The following is a 17,220-nucleotide window of genomic DNA, read 5'->3' as shown; positions in this document are numbered from 1 at the left end:
ACATAGTTTGACTGGAACTCAACTGGATCCAGGGTATCTAAAATTTGACTAAAACTACTCAATTAATTTGACCAGAACTAAATATACTCCACAATCCCATACACCAAAAGGCAGCATATTTTACACTACACCATTATCCTTATCGAATGTGTATTAGATACGTTTTTGACAAATTAACTATTATCCAGTGTGATCAAGACGTGTCAAGTTCAACTGGTTGTAATTCGAACTTGGTAAGTGCTACGCAGTAACCTAAAGCACCACATGTAAATGAGCAGGAAATTACAATCTCACCTGATATGACATGTTTGTCTGTATAGAAATATTTCCTTGTATTTACTTACTGTAACAGTTGCATATGATGGCAGTTAATCATGTTTTCGCTGATATTTAATGTAATATTTATCTCAGAATGTTTCGTAAGGTTCTAAAGTGACCAGCATGGGAAGGTCCTTATCTCAACCCAGGCTTCACAAAATCCTCACTAGAGTACCAACTAATCCACGAGGTACATTGAGGAAGGAGGATGGGGAATATACAAAGACAGCACATGAGACACTGGAACTGCTCCTCAAAACTCATTTTCCTCAATATGCTCTGGCAGATAACATAGACCAGAATGCAACCCCTGAAAGACAATGGTTCTCAGGCACTCGAAGAGAGGACTGGGAATCGGACAAGGAATGTGTCAATTTCAGTAAAATCCAGTGAGTGGTGGGAACATTCCTACCGTTCAAGTCACCTGGCCCAGACAGAATCTTTCCAGCTCTCTTGAAACAAGCATGAGAGAATCTTATAAGAGTCCTGTGCAGGTTATTCAGGGTTAGCCTAGCAGTGGGAGTCATTCCCAATGCCTGGAGGGCAGTGAAGGTTGTCTTTACTCCAAAGCTAGGAAGAATTGATCATACAAAGGCCAAGGATATGAGATCAATCAGTCTGGTTAATGCACATGTTGGGGAGAGGAGGCTAACTAGGGCTCCTCTACATTCAAACCAACACTCATAACCAGGTAAATCAAGTGAGACAGCTCTCCACCTATTTGTTGGGAGGGTGGAGAAAGCACTTTGCTTTCAAGAAATAGCCATCTGCATCTTCCTGGGCATCAAGGGGGCTTTTAGTAACACAACCTTCAATTCCATGGTTAGGTCCACAGAGGTGCATCCTAGTGACCACTATATGTAGGTGGACTAGGGCCATGCTTAGTGGAAGGAGGGTAGGTGCCACATAATGAATGAAAAAATGGTAATTAACACCACTAGAGGTTGTCCACAAGTAGTAGTTTTGTCCACTTTATTGTGGAATCTAGTGGTGAACAAACTCATTGAGAAACTAAATTCCAGACAATGCTTTTGCCACAGATACGCAGATGACCTTGTCATAGTATTACCTGGCAAATTTGCTGACACGGTTAGGGATATTGCACAAGGTGCACTGGACATTGTGAAAGATTGGTGCATTAAATAGGACCTAAACATTAATCCTAACAAGACGTGTGGTATCAATCATAAAGAAGCATATCCAACACAAAAGCTGGAATCTAAAGCTTTTCGATGAAACTCTACCTGTGAAGGGGATAGTGAAATATCTAGGGGTAATCTTAGATGAGAAACTAACATGGACCCCTCACATTAAAAGCATCTGCTCCTAGGCGAATTGTACTCTAGTGAGTACCAGAATGCCTTGTGGCAAAAACTGGGGCCTAAGATCCTGATGTATGCACTGGACACACACAACAGCAGCTAGACTTAGAATCTCCTATGGGGCCGTAGTGTCGTGGAAGAAGGTCCAACAGCAAGTTGCAGCTAAGGAGCTTGCGAAGGCGCAGATACTGGCACGCTTTGCCACAACAGGCAGAATTAATAGCACACCAACCGCTGGGTTGTAAGCCATGCTGGACATGCTTCCACTACATCTTTGGGTTAAGATGAAGGCAGCAGCTGGTGCATACAGACTCAAAACTGGTAAAAACTGGATCACATTGTGATATCCAGACACACACACTTAAATAGTGAGGCAAATATAGAAATGGCTTGGGAAATGCCGCCCGACTATATAACAACTCCCAACTGTTTCAACAAGTCTTACAATACAATAATTGGAAGCAGGGAGCAGTGGGAAAACAGACACCATACAGGGGACGTTGTCTAGTTCACTGATGGGTTGAAATCAGACCAAGGCGCTGGGGCGGGGTATACAGGGTTCAGCCAAGACTGGAGGGCTTCATCTCTCTAGGAAAACTGGCCTCTGTATTCCAAGCTGAAATTACTGGAATTGAGGTGTACTTGGAGGAGAATATACGAGGGCGGTTCAGAAAGTAACCTCCAATTGGTCACAGTGCAGGTTGTGGGGGGAGTAGCGACGCCATCTGTGCGTTCACGCACTCAACAGGTCAGTCGGCATCAAGCCGTGGTCGAGTGAACGTCGTACCTACGCTAGTTTAGTTTTTGTGGCAGTTTGAAATGTGTGCTGCAATAGAAAACCCCGCCAAATGTGAAGTGCGTGCTGTCATAAGGTTTTTTACAGCCAAAGGATATTCTGCAGCAGCTATTCATCGTGAGTTTTGTGCCGTGTACGGACCAAGAGTTATGAGTGAAGGAGTTGTCCGTGAATGGGTACGTTTATTTAAAAGTGGACGAGAAAACGTTCATGATGAAGAGAGGAGTGGTAGGCCATCATTGGTGACTGACGAACTCGTTCAGACAGTTGATGCAAAAGTTCGTCAAAATCGACGTTTCTCAATGTCGGAGTTGTCTACTGGTTTTCCACAGATTTCTCTCTTGTACGAGATAGTGACAGCAAGATTGGGTTACCGTAAGTTCTGTGCACAATGGGTGCCCAAAATTCTTACCGACCACCACAAAACTCAAAGAATGGCCTCTGCATTAGACTTTCTGTCACGTTATGAGGACGAAGGAGAACCATTGTTAAACAGAATCGTGACCGGTGACGAAACTTGGATTAAGTACGTGAACCCTGAGACAAAAGAACAATCAAAGATGTGGGCACATTCAAATTCGCCTACCGAACCAAGAAAAGCCTCGCAAGATTTTTCTGTCAGAAAACTGATGGCAACGGTGTTTTGGGATGCCAAAGGGGTGTTGTTGCTTGAATTCATGGAACGTGGTACGACCATTAATCAAGACGTGTACTGTGAAACAATAAAAAAGTTACGACGGGCTATACAGAACAAACGCCGTGGTATGCTGACTTCCGGTATCGTTTTTTTGCACGATAATGCCCGTCCTCACTCTGCTCGCAGAACAATGGCCCTTCTTGAGTCCTTCAAGTGGGACGTTATCAACCATCCACCTTACAGCCCAGACCTGGCGCCAAGTGATTATCACCTCTTCATGCATTTGAAGAAATGGCTCGGGTCACAGCGGTTTGATGACGACGAAGAGCTCAAAGATGTGGTCACAGGCTGGCTCCAGGCACAAGCAGGTGATTTTTATGCAGAAGGAATTTCAAAGCTTGTGAAGAGATATGATAAGTGCCTCAATCGCTATGAAGACAATGTAGAAAAATAGTGCAAAGATGTAGTTGTAAGATGTATATATTAAAATATTTTTATTTAACTTGGTGTATTTTTTTAAATCAACCGGAGGTTATTTTCTGAACGGCCCTCGTATATAGGTGCTACAAGGACTGTAGCATCTACATCTATTCAGACAGCAAGGAAGCCCTGAAATTATTGGGAGCTCCTGCAACACAATAGAAGATTATTGCATAATGTCACAGGGCTCTGGTGGAGTTAGGGGATGCAATAGCGGAAACTTAATACGGGTCCTTGGTCACTCAGGGATCAGTGGCAATAAACAAGCTGACAGACTGGCCAGGATGGGGGCAAAGATTCCATTCAGTGGACCGGTACCTGTCCCGATAATCACAAATGCTGTGATCAAACTAGAACTATGGAACTGGCTTAGAAGCAGCACATAGAATACTAGACCAAGATCTATAAGCGAAAACATGGTAAGGTAATGATTCCAAAGCTGTGCTTTAAAAGATGCACTGTAACCCTGGGCATGAGGAGGAAAGAGATTAAACTCATGGTTGGACTGATGATCAGTCATGGGAATTTAAAAAAACACCTACATACAATGGGTATAATGGAAGAAGACCGTAAATGTAGCATCTGTGATGAGAGTGAAGAAACTGCATCACACCTAATCTTCCAATGCATGACATTGGAGAGCAAAGAGAGAGAGAATTTTCAGTGCAACTAGAAGTGAAGAAATTGTGTCTAACAAAGAACTGGTAAGAGACTCCTTGCACTATCTAAGGGCACTGGTTGGCTTTACTAGATATACAGGGAGCAATACTGCACAATAAACTGTTTCAGTGCAAGGTTAGACCAAAGATGTCTTAGCTTCTCTGCCAAAATCAAATTAAATCCATCATCCTTAGTGAATTGGTGTTCAGGTATTTTTGACAAATTAACTATTATGCAGGTTTTAAATAAGCAGTGCTGCTGTACCTCATAGTCTTTGGTAATGTATGTGTGTTTCTCACATAGTCTGGGCCGGTGAGCTGTTACTGTTAAGTCTGCATAGGGTTTGACAGAAGTTGAATGGAAGTCTCAGGGCAGCCAACCAGTTGTGCCATTTCAGCTCTCTAAAACTGTATGGATGATAAGATTTTGAGCAATATGTGAGGATTTTGACATTTTCTCACTACATTCAATTGTATGTTTTTGTGACTGACGAACTTTCACTCTACGCAACTGATAGTTCTGTTTTGTACTGAGCTTTGATTGACAGTGACAGAGCATCACTGATGATTAACACTCAGTTGGAATGTAGATTTTAGTTCTGATTTCACATTAGCTTATGTAACTGGGGAATCTGTCAAATATTCATAATTATTCACATAGTTGAACTGCCTTATCTTCAATCTGAAGTGTTCAACCTTGCTATGTGATCCTATATAATTCAATTTAATGATTTTAAGTATGGTCATTTCTATTTTTGTGTCTTACATTGACAGTACACACCATTCAACTTAACTTTGCCACTGTGTTTACATTTCCTTATTTAGTTTTCACTGTATTTAAATTCAGTTTAAACAACATGTTTAAGTATACATTAACTATTGCAATATATGCCTAACTTCATACTTTTAGATGTTGCTTGACTAACAAAATCTATTGTAGGCAGCTGGTGGTTTTAACAGGGTAGATACTGAGTGGTAGATGGCATTGACCCATGCAAGGGACTGCAGAAATACATTCTGAAATCAGCTCTGTTCACTACCCTGAAACTCAATACATGATAGGACCAATTTCAAAGCATTAACATTACACATCTTGATTGAATTTTCACACTAAGGAATCAGCTCACAGTGTCAGTAGCTGGACTGAAATCACTATCAGTTGCCCTATTGGCACACAAACTGAAGATAACAGACAAAAGGTCAAATATTCAATTTTCTCTTTAAAATCTATTTCATCATGGAATATTGTAATGGAGTTCCTCCTCTCTGTACTGGCATCAACATCAAAATGACAGATTTTGAGATCAATTTTTGTTGATTTTATACTGTGTAACCACTTAATAAGAAAAAAGGCACCTGGGCAATATGAGATGGCTGTACAACACTACTCATATTACACTAAACTTGTTCCTTCTCTAACAGCAGCATATCAAACAACTCTCAGCCCATGGAAGTTTCCTAGTGGTTGGAAGAAGGTACCAATCAATCCTATTCTAAATTAGTGTCACCTGATAGATGCACATAGTCATAGCAAAATGAAGCATGTGCATGAATAATGCTGTATGGCACATTTCCAAGTTTTTAGGAAATCGACACAAACTGTTAATAATAAAGTAATAGATATTTATTGTTTGCAGATGCAGACTGTTGAAAATAGTTGGTTGGGCTTTTTAAAATTGCACTAAGGATAGGTTTTAGAAAATACATAACTATTAAAATGGGAAGACAGCATATAGCAACTTATGTACAGCATTACTGTATATCACACTCTACTATAACTATAAGGTTGCCTCGAGTCTCAAAGTTTTACGTAAAAATATTATAACAAGATACAAACTAATATTTATAGCAAACTGATTACTTTGGTTTTAAAAAAGTAATAGAACATAAGTTTGTTATCGAGTTGAGACCCAAAGCTGGCACGTTACACTTAGTTGGCACACTGAATGTTTTCATAAAATGCCTGGATTTTGATTCCCTGTATTTCGTCACATCCAATAGATTGCCTTTCTTCTCCTTACAAGTTTCAGTACCACACTGTAGAGCAACCAAAAACCAAAATGCAACAGAAGGTCTTTTTCTTCATGTTTAAAACTATGTTTCACAATACAATGTCTTTCACATGGATGAAACATTCTTATGCCTTGAGGATCATCACTGCATAGCTTCAACCAGAGCACAGAAGTAATTTTCAAAGTAGGTGGCATTTTGAGAACCAGCTCAATGGATCCAATGCCCTTGAAGTCTTCCATCATCTCCTAAATGGTAAACTTTGAAGGTTCTACAGAGGCCTAAGCAATGACATGCTTCCATTCTAAAGGAGCCATAACTTTTGACACTTTCTTTCCTCAATCACTGCGAAGTTCCTGTCACAAGGCAACTATGACTCTAACATAAGAACTTTTTATGTATTTCTACACAGTACTTGCAGTTGACCAGACAGGAATATAGTGCTAAAATTCTCCAGTTATCGTTCTGCCCAACATGGTGGTCAGACCATGTAATTAGTTTGTGTCCCATACCTTCTTCAAGCATCACAAATTTAATCAGATAGGAAACTATTTTGGCTGAACCAAACCTTGCACCAGATCCATCACCTAAATTTACCATGTTAGTTAAGTACCAAAGTCATGAACCATTAAATTATATGACAGCAGCTGTTTCTGGCAGAATGCCATGGAATGTGCCAATGTATGACAAAGTACAACGTGTTGTACGACCAGCATGTAACATATATATTGTTCCTTTGTAGTCATTTCTGTGTTATATTTTAGCAGTTTGTATGCTCAGTCTGCTTTTGCATGACAACTGACTAAGTTCTATGTTGTGCATTTGTATCTCATCTGAAGCTGCGATCATAAAGAATCATTAGTTTCCGCATAAATTGAGATTGTGGTACAGACATTCTTTCGAAGATTTATTCTTACTTAGAGAAACTCAAACTGAGTTCTTGAATCAGAGACCTGTCATTTGATATGACATGTGGCCTACACAAATATTTTCCTCAAGCATCTTCAGGAGTGGTCACTCCACTTCACAGTTTATATTGAAGAGTGAGTTTTCATTGCTGGGTGATGCAAAATATGTCAAGCAATGTTTTTTGACACACTTCTTTTGACTGGACTTCATATTTGAAAGCAGCTTGTTTCAATGAAGTACTGTCTGTCTTACCTTCCTTTCGTCTGCCTGGCACACCTATTGACATGGAGTTTATCAAGTAAATTGACTTTTCATTGTGCATCAATGCATGGTATTCTTTGTACAGCCTTAATTTACATATTTATGCCCTAGAATCCTCCTTTTGAACACACTTCTGTATTGCACACATGGTCTTGAATCATGCTGTCAATATTACTACCCAATATTCAACTGAATTATCATACTCCACATTCTCTTTCAATAATATAGCAGTGTGTATTCTACTTTTTCATCATGGATAATGACAGAACTGCAGTTTTATTCATGGTATTAGAATTATGGGACAAATTTCAATGTCAGATCAACAACAAGTAATGGAAAATCTGGGAAGGAATGTAACAATATTATAAAGAGCAAAGTTGATTGGTTGGTTGGTTGGTTTTGAGTATAAAGGGACCAAACTACAGGATCATCAGTCCCTTTTTTCCTGACGGAAGCAAGACTCAATGTATAAAAAAACTCTGCACAACACCTAAAAAGAAAATGAATGGAATGAACAAATAATGTGGGAAACATACACCACAAAGAAAAGCAGAAGGTATTAAAATCATAGAGCATATGGTCTGCACTGGCTGATCACAATAATAAAAGTGGATGAGCCAGCCACTCTGCAACAAATTAAAACGTCCACCTCAAAAAGACAAGGCGAGATGAGCACATGTAGGGAAAAGATGACCACAAAGACAAACAAATGCAAAGGAAATGTGACAGAGTTACAATGGAGGGAAGGTGGCGACCTCAGCTCTGGCTAGAGATGGGGCGTGAACGTTATTCATTTATTCATTCTTTGATTTACACATTGCATTCCATAAATGAAGATGTGGATGGATGTGGGATAAGCCAGCTTGCAAATCTTAAGGCAGAAGCTCCCACAGGAATTTACCTCTGTGATGTCTAGTGACAACCAGCTGTTTGTGACAAGTGCTAATCTACTCACATGGCTAATTATGAGAAATGTTAATAGATTATTTTGTATGTATGTATATGTACATTTACTACTATGAAAAATATCATTGTTGCTCCTACTACATTGGTCAGCCACTTATTTTACCTAGTTTCTCCACAAACTTCTATACTCCGCTATCCACTTAATGGTGCATCATGAAGGGTACCCCGTAACCCTGCTGGTCATTTCCGTTCCCACTCCACTCACAAATACAAGTGAAAAAGACTGTATATGTGCCTCTCAATCAGCCTTGACTTCTCAAATTTCACCTTCATAGTCTTTATGTGCTGTGTATGTTGGAAGCAACAAAATTGTTCAGTAGGTTGCTTCAAATGGCAGTTCTCTAAATTTTCTCAATAGCGTTTCTCTAAGGAACATCACCTTCCCTCTGGGAATTCTCATTTGAGTTCCTGAAAGATCTCCATTACACTTGTAACAGATGTAGCAGACTAGCACTGAAATGCTTCTACAACAAAGTACTACTTTATCTTGCTAGCTTGCTCAAGCTTCTCATGCAATTACCTAATAAAATTCCCAATTCCACAATTAACACAGAATCTTGCTGGCCATGTGCCAGTATCAAAATTGTCAGCCCTATTTTTCTGCTACATTATTAAGCCCTTGCATTTTATGCTCCTGAGACCACAAAGGTTGCATGTCACTCTAGCTGACAGAGCTAAGATATTCACTGCACAACTACATGTATTACTCAGGATCACTGTTATGGTCACACATCCTATTCGTAGATTTCTCAGGTGTCTACCACTCTTTAATCTAAGTTAAATATTTTCAAAGTAACAAGTGGGGTACACGTCAGTGATTTCAGTGTCAACCACATGACATGGTTTTCCAGACCACACAACCAGCAACACACTGTTCTGAACACTTGCTATGGAAGCAGCACTCCATGCAGTGGACACTATCCCTGAACCTCTGGCCCTGGTGCCATGGAGACATCTCTATCGATCTGTGATCTCTTGGGCTGCATACAAAGGTCAGTATGGTCTTTTGTATTTTCATGGTAAGTAGTCACCAACTACAATCCAGCCACTTTGACAAGTACAGCTATGCCCTAGGACACCTTACAGATCGCTGTTTTAGCCAAACTGCCCATATGCACATCCCTTACTACTATGTGTGGCTTTCTCATTTCTGTAAAACCCTTCTTGTGGAACAACACTACTACTGTTTCACTTACTGTCCTGTCTACTTGTGATGCCAATGCATCCCTTTCATTTGTTTAAAATGGCATAACATGAGTCTCTGTGACATTAAGTCTGGCCTGTTAGCTGTGAATCAGCTACACTCCTTTACATACTCTCTGAGCTGTCCATAGCATGATAGTTTGGATCCTCGACCTGTATGCTTGTGTAATCACCACACATTCCAGTGTCTGATGAAGCCAACATTTCAGTGCCTGAAAAATCCTTTATAACTTCAGAAAGTTTGTTTATGAACAATGAGATCATGAGTGAGCCAGTACCTAACCTTCAGCAATTGTATGTGGAATGTTCCCCAATCTTTGTCTAATTTCATTCCTGTGACATGTTTATTAATGTGAGCATCTCCATCCCTTGCAAGGTCATAAAGCATACTTAATAAAATTATCTTTTTTCTTTAGATCTGCCAGGACTCTAATGGTGAGGTCATACATGGCTTCAGCTATGTACAATCATTCACCAAAAGCCATATACAGATTTTTTCTATTACTGAAAATTTTATAATTAATACAACAGGTACCACAGAAGCTGCCACAATATGTGCCAACGTATCGGGGCTGATCTAGAACACACAAATTTCATCTCTGTTTTTCAAATCCGAAATTTTTTTTAGGAAAACTCAAGAATAACTATGATTCACACAAAAGATAAGACAGCCAATGTTCTTTTGAATTCTATTTATCAGAAGTTGTTGAAAGAAGGAATATTTCTCAAATGACCTACACTATTGGAACTTACACTTTATCTAAATGTAAATTTCATGACCATCACAGACAACCATTATACAATGCAGTTAATATCAACAAAGGCTACAGAGAACAGAATTATACCAGCCACTAGTCCCATTCCACTTCTATTTAAAACAGTGAAAATGTAAGAAGTGATATGACATTCAAGTGCAGGAGTACAAGAATACTCTACAATTACGAACAGCAACAAATTCCAGAAGACTGACAATCTGTGACAATTCCACTGCAATACAACTTTTACTCTACACACTTACCAAAAGACTTATTATTGACTACAAACAATACATCAGACATGTAAATACTTACAGTATCCTCAGTTATATTCATTTCCAAATTTAATTCAGGATCCTCCTTGATGAAATCAGTGGACCAAAATACTCCCAATGGATCTTCAACAGACTGAAAGAAGAAAACAATCTGTGAATTATATCTATTTGCTATCTTCTCTGTGTATATGACAGCTCTCAATATTCCTTTCTCATGAGTATCATCCAACTTTGCAGATTCTTATCGATTGGGAAGTGTGTGTCCGAATGCATCCAAATCAGTTCTATGGGCCCTGATTTTGCTATCAGCCATTGTGCAGTATTTATTTGGCATACTGTCACTTTCTATTCCTGTCACATAATCCACTCTGATTTCAGAGGCACTATGGCCTATTCTATCGGATGGTTGTACTCCCATATACAAATCTGATATACGTGTGTGGCAACATTTCAAAATTAAATTCAGATAATATAGAGATGCAAATAATCTTCTAGCTGTAAACCCATAAACAGGACATTTTGGTCATTAATCAAATGAATATGGCATCATATCAAAATTAGCCAAATTTAATGTTATTTACACAGCTTCTTGCCATATTTTTTTTAGGGAAAAATGAAAATTTGTCATGTGTACTGGAGGGAAATCATAATGAATTAAACACACCCAATGCAGGATTTCAGTAATGATGTAAATACTACAGTGAATTGTGACTAGTAAATCTAGACTATACACCCGTCACATGTCTTAGTTCTACATCTGTTACAGCACTGTGACACTGACATATAACAACATTAACAATTACTTACAAGAGGAAGTCTTCCTTGCTGCGTTGACACCAAATATGTACTTAAGGCATTCATTACATAGAATCATAACCAAAACTTCATGCAAGGGTAATGATCCGTAAAGATATGATTGTTAGAAGTGCTGTTAAAATACCATTGGTAATAACCTACAAATAACACATCTAACTAGAGTTTCTTACTACACTTCCTACACATTACAATGCTTGTGTGAAAACTTACATTATGCTCAGATCCAGCAGCATGTTGTTTCAGTTTGGGATGTTGCTTTACCCAAACACTAGGGTCGTCAGCCCTTAATGGGTCTTCAAGAAACTGAAAAACGAAGAAAGTCAAGTATCAGGACATCTGTGTCTTGTTCCTACATGGCACTGTCATACAGAGGGCGAGGGGGGAAGATAGGGAGGGAGGGTTGGAGGGAGGGTTGGAGGGAGGGTGGTAGGGGCAGAGGGAGGGAGCGACGGAGGTTGGGAGAGAGTGGGGGAGGGAGGGACGGAGGTTGGGAGAGAGTGGGGGAGGGAGGTAGGTGGGGAGAGAGTGAGGGAGGGAGGCGGGAGAAGAGGGAGAGGGGTGGGGGAAGAGTGAGGGAGAGAGGCGGGGGAAGAGGGAGAGAGGCGGGGGAAGAGCGAGGGAGGGAGGAGGGGGAAGGGGGCAGAGCGATGGAGCTGGTGAAAGGGGGAGCAGAGCGATGGAGCTGGTGAAAGGGGGGGCAGAGCGATGGAGCTGGTGAAAGGGGGGCAGAGCGATGGAGCTGGTGAAAGTGGGGGCAGAGCGATGGAGCTGGTGAAAGGGGGGCAGAGGGAGGGAGGGAGGGAGGCGGGGTAAGAGGGGGGGCAGACGGAGGGAGGGAGGCAGGGAAAAGAGGGGGGCAGAGGGAGGGAGGGAGGCGGGGAAAAGAGGGGGGCAGAGGGAGGGAGGGAGGCGGGGAAAAGAGGGGGGCAGAGGGAGGGAGGGAGGCGGGGAAAAGAGGGGGGCAGAGGGAGGGAGGGAGGCGGGGAAAAGAGGGGGGCAGAGGGAGGGAGGGAGGCGGGGAAAAGAGGGGGGCAGATGGAGGGAGGGAGGCGGGGAAAAGAGGGGGGCAGAGGGAGGGAGGGAGGCGGGGAAAAGAGGGGGGCAGAGGGAGGGAGGGAGGCGGGGAAAAGAGGGGGCAGAGGGAGGGAGGAAGGCGGGGAAAAGAGGGGGGCAGGGGGAGGGAGGGAGGGAGGCGGGGAAAAGAGGGGGCACAGAGGGGGAGGGAGGGAGGGAGGCGGGGAAAAGAGGGGGCAGAGGGAGGAAGGGAGGGAGGCGGGGAAAAGAGGGGGCAGAGGGAGGGAGGCGGGGAAAAGAGGGGGCAGAGGGAGGGAGGCGGGGAAAAGAGGGGGCAGAGGGAGGGAGGCGGGGAAAAGAGGGGGCAGAGGGAGGAAGGGTGGGAGGCGGGGAAAAGAGGGGGCAGAGGGAGGGAGGCGGGGAAAAGAGAGGGCAGAGGGGGCAGAGGGAGGGAGGTGGGGAAAAGAGAGGGCAGAGGGGGCAGAGGGAGGGAGGGAGAGTGGGAGGGAGGGAGAGTGGGAGGGAGGGAGAGTGGGAGGCGGGGAAAAGAGGAGGCAGAGAGAGGGAGGGAGAGTGGGAGGCGGGGAAAAGAGGGTGAGGGAGGGAGAGAGGGAGGCGGGGAAAAGAGGGGGCAGAGGGAGGGAGGGGGGCGGGGAAAAGAGGGGGCAGAGGGTGGCAAAGGGAGGGAGGGAGGGAGGGGAAAAGAGGGGGCAGAGGGTGGCAGAGGGAGGGAGGGAGGGAGGGGAAAAGAGGGGACAGAGGGTGGCAGAGGGAGGGAGGGAGGCGGGGAAAAGAGGGGGGCAGCGAGAGGGAGGGGGAGGGAGGCGGGGGGAAGAGGGGGGCAGCGAGAGGGAGGGGGAGGGAGGCGGGGGGAAGAGGGGGCAGCGAGAGGGAGGGAGGGGGCGGGAGGCGGGGAAAAGAGGAGGCAGAGAGAGGGAGGGAGGGAGGGAGGGAGGGAGGGAGACGGGGGGGAAGAGGGGGCAGCCAGAGGGAGGGAGACGGGGGGAAAAGAGGGGGCAGCCAGAGGGAGGGAGGCGGGGGGAAAAGAGGGGGCAGCCAGAGGGTGGGAAGCGTGGGGGGGGAAGAGGGGGCAGCCAGAGGGAGGGTGGGAAGCGTGGGGGGGGAAAAGAGGGGGCAGCCAGAGGGAGGGTGGGAAGCGTGGGGGGGGAAAAGAGGGGGCAGCCAGAGGGAGGGTGGGAAGCGTGGGGGGGGAAAAGAGGGGGCAGCCAGAGGGAGGGTGGGAAGCGTGGGGGGGGAAGCGGGGGCAGCCAGAGGGAGGGTGGGAAGCGTGGGGGGGGGAAGAGGGGGCAGCCAGAGGGTGGGTGGGAGGCGGGCAAGAGGGGGCGGCCAGGGTGTGGGTGGGAGGCGGGCAAGAGGGGGCGGCCAGAGGGTGGGTGGGATGCGGGCAAGAGGGGGCGGCCAGAGGGTGGGTGGGATGCGGGCAAGAGGGGGCGGCCAGAGGGTGGGTGGGATGCGGGCAAGAGGGGGCTGCCAGAGGGTGGGTGGGATGCGGGCAAGAGGGGGCGGCCAGAGGGTGGGTGGGATGCGGGCAAGAGGGGGCGGCCAGAGGGTGGGTGGGATGCGGGCAAGAGGGGGCGGCCAGAGGGTGGGTGGGATGCGGGCAAGAGGGGGCGGCCAGAGGGTGGGTGGGATGCGGGCAAGAGGGGGCGGCCAGAGGGTGGGTGGGATGCGGGCAAGAGGGGGCGGCCAGAGGGTGGGTGGGATGCGGGCAAGAGGGGGCGGCCAGAGGGTGGGTGGGATGCGGGCAAGAGGGGGCGGCCAGAGGGTGGGTGGGATGCGGGCAAGAGGGGGCGGCCAGAGGGTGGGTGGGATGCGGGCAAGAGGGGGCGGCCAGAGGGTGGGTGGGATGCGGGCAAGAGGGGGCGGCCAGAGGGTGGGTGGGATGCGGGCAAGAGGGGGCGGCCAGAGGGTGGGTGGGATGCGGGCAAGAGGGGGCGGCCAGAGGGTGGGTGGGATGCGGGCAAGAGGGGGCGGCCAGAGGGTGGGTGGGATGCGGGCAAGAGGGGGCGGCCAGAGGGTGGGTGGGATGCGGGCAAGAGGGGGCGGCCAGAGGGTGGGTGGGATGCGGGCAAGAGGGGGCGGCCAGAGGGTGGGTGGGATGCGGGCAAGAGGGGGCGGCCAGAGGGTGGGTGGGATGCGGGCAAGAGGGGGCGGCCAGAGGGTGGGTGGGATGCGGGCAAGAGGGGGCGGCCAGAGGGTGGGTGGGATGCGGGCAAGAGGGGGCGGCCAGAGTGTGGGTGGGATGCGGGCAAGAGGGGGCGGCCAGAGTGTGGGTGGGATGCGGGGAAGAGGGGGCGGCCAGAGTGTGGGTGGGATGCGGGGAAGAGGGGGGCGGCCAGAGTGTGGGTGGGATGCGGGGAAGAGGGGGCGGCCAGAGTGTGGGTGGGATGCGGGGAAGAGGGGGCGGCCAGAGGGTGGGTGGGATGCGGGGAAGAGGGGGCGGCAGAGGGTGGGTGGGATGCGGGGAAGAGGGGGGGGCAGAGGGTGGGTGGGATGCGGGGTAGAGGGGGGGGGCAGAGGGTGGGTGGGATGCGGGGTAGAGGGGGGGGCAGAGGGTGGGTGGGATGCGGGGTAGAGGGGGGGGCAGAGGGCGGGTGGGATGCGGGGAAGAGGGGGGGGGGCAGAGGGCGTGTGGGATGCGGGGAAGAGGGGGGGGCAGAGGGCGGGTGGGATGCGGGGAAGAGGGGGGGGCAGAGGGCGGGTGCGATGCGGGGAAGAGGGGGGGGCAGAGGGCGGGTGGGATGCGGGGAAGAGGGTGGGGCAGAGGGCGTGTGGGAGTCGGGGAAGAGGGGGGGGCAGAGGGCGTGTGGGAGTCGGGGAAGAGGGGGGGGAGCAGAGGGCGGGTGGGAGTCGGGGAAGAGGGGGGGAGCAGAGGGCGGGTGGGAGTCGGCGGAGAGGGGGCAGAGGGAGGGAGTCGGCGGAGAGGGGGCAGAGGGAGGGAGTCGGCGGAGAGGGGGCAGAGGGAGGGAGTCGGCGGAGAGGGGGCAGAGGGAGGGAGTCGGCGGAGAGGGGGCAGAGGGAGGGAGTCGGCGGAGAGGGGGCATAGGGAGGGAGTCGGCGGAGAGGGGGCCGAGGGTGGGAGTCGGCGGAGAGGGGGCCGAGGGAGGGAGTCGGCGGAGAGGGGGCCGAGGGAGGGAGTCGGCGGAGAGGGGGCCGAGGGAGGGAGTCGGCGGAGAGGGGGCCGAGGGAGGGAGTCGGCGGAGAGGGGGCAGAGGGAGGGAGTCGGCGGAGAGGGGGCAGAGGGAGGGAGTCGGCGGAGAGGGGGCAGAGGGAGGGAGTGCGTCGGCGAAGAGGGGGCAGAGGGAGGGAGTGCGTCGGCGAAGAGGGGGCAGAGGGAGGGAGTGCGTCGGCGAAGAGGGGGCAGAGGGAGGGAGTGCGTCGGCGAAGAGGGGGCAGAGGGAGGGAGTGCGTCGGCGAAGAGGGGCAGAGGGAGGGAGTGCGTCGGCGAAGAGGGGGCAGAGGGAGGGAGTGCGTCGGCGAAGAGGGGGCAGAGGGAGGGAGTGCGTCGGCGAAGAGGGGGCAGAGGGAGGGAGTGCGTCGGCGAAGAGGGGGCAGAGGGAGGGAGTGCGTCGGCGAAGAGGGGGCAGAGGGAGGGAGTGCGTCGGCGAAGAGGGGGCAGAGGGAGGGAGTGCGTCGGCGAAGAGGGGGCAGAGGGAGGGAGTGCGTCGGCGAAGAGGGGGCAGAGGGAGGGAGTGCGTCGGCGAAGAGGGGGCAGAGGGAGGGAGTGCGTCGGCGAAGAGGGGGCAGAGGGAGGGAGTGCGTCGGCGAAGAGGGGGCAGAGGGAGGGAGTGCGTCGGCGAAGAGGGGGCAGAGGGAGGGAGTGCGGAAGAGGGAGAAGAGGGGGCAGAGGGAGGGAGTGCGGGAAGAGGGAGAAGAGGGGGCAGAGGGAGGGAGTGCGGGAAGAGGGAGAAGAGGGGCAGAGGAGGGAGTGCGGGAAGAGGAGAAGAGGGGGCAGAGGGAGGGAGTGCGGGAAGAGGGAGAAGAGGGGCAGAGGGAGGGAGTGCGGGAAGAGGGAGAAGAGGGGGCAGAGGGAGGGAGTGCGGGAAGAGGGAGAAGAGGGGGCAGAGGGAGGGAGTGCGGGAAGAGGGAGAAGAGGGGGCAGAGGGAGGGAGTGCGGGAAGAGGGAGAAGAGGGGGCAGAGGGAGGGAGTGCGGGAAGAGGGAGAAGAGGGGGCAGAGGGAGGGAGTGCGGGAAGAGGGAGAAGAGGGGGCAGAGGGAGGGAGTGCGGGAAGAGGGAGAAGAGGGGGCAGAGGGAGGGAGTGCGGGAAGAGGGAGAAGAGGGGGCAGAGGGAGGGAGTGCGGGAAGAGGGAGAAGAGGGGGCAGAGGGAGGGAGTGCGGGAAGAGGGAGAAGAGGGGGCAGAGGGAGGGAGTGCGGGAAGAGGGAGAAGAGGGGGCAGAGGGAGGGAGTTGGGGAAGAGGGAGAAGAGGGGGCAGAGGGAGGGAGTTGGGGAAGAGGGAGAAGAGGGGGCAGAGGGAGGGAGTTGGGGAAGAGGGAGAAGAGGGGGCAGAGGGAGGGAGTTGGGGAAGAGGGAGAAGAGGGGGCAGAGGGAGGGAGTTGGGGAAGAGGGAGAAGAGGGGGCAGAGGGAGGGAGTTGGGGAAGAGGGAGAAGAGGGGGCAGAGGGAGGGAGTTGGGGAAGAGGGAGAAGAGGGGGCAGAGGGAGGGAGTTGGGGAAGAGGGAGAAGAGGGGGCAGAGGGAGGGAGTTGGGGAAGAGGGAGAAGAGGGGGCAGAGGGAGGGAGTTGGGGAAGAGGGAGAAGAGGGGGCAGAGGGAGGGAG

General features: G+C 49.3%; 1 protein-coding gene across 3 annotated transcripts in view; it reads right to left on the bottom strand.

Annotated features, from left to right (window-relative positions):
- LOC126427170 (uncharacterized) overlaps positions 1 to 17,220 on the bottom strand; it is a 95,936-nt gene that overhangs the window by 46,257 nt on the left and 32,459 nt on the right. For all 3 annotated transcript variants that reach the window (XM_050089396.1, XM_050089395.1, XM_050089397.1), the window contains exons 4-5: positions 11,618 to 11,710; positions 10,632 to 10,724 (exon numbers count right to left, since the gene is read on the bottom strand). In XM_050089396.1, the coding sequence (XP_049945353.1) occupies positions 10,632 to 10,724; positions 11,618 to 11,710 (186 nt within the window). The remainder of the gene's footprint in view (positions 1 to 10,631; positions 10,725 to 11,617; positions 11,711 to 17,220) is intronic.

Source organism: Schistocerca serialis, chromosome 11, assembly GCF_023864345.2.
Source record: "Schistocerca serialis cubense isolate TAMUIC-IGC-003099 chromosome 11, iqSchSeri2.2, whole genome shotgun sequence".
In the NCBI taxonomy this organism is placed as follows: Eukaryota; Metazoa; Arthropoda; class Insecta; order Orthoptera; family Acrididae; genus Schistocerca; species Schistocerca serialis.
Note: the sequence above shows the minus strand (reverse complement) of the source record. Positions and strands in the feature narration are given on the sequence as shown.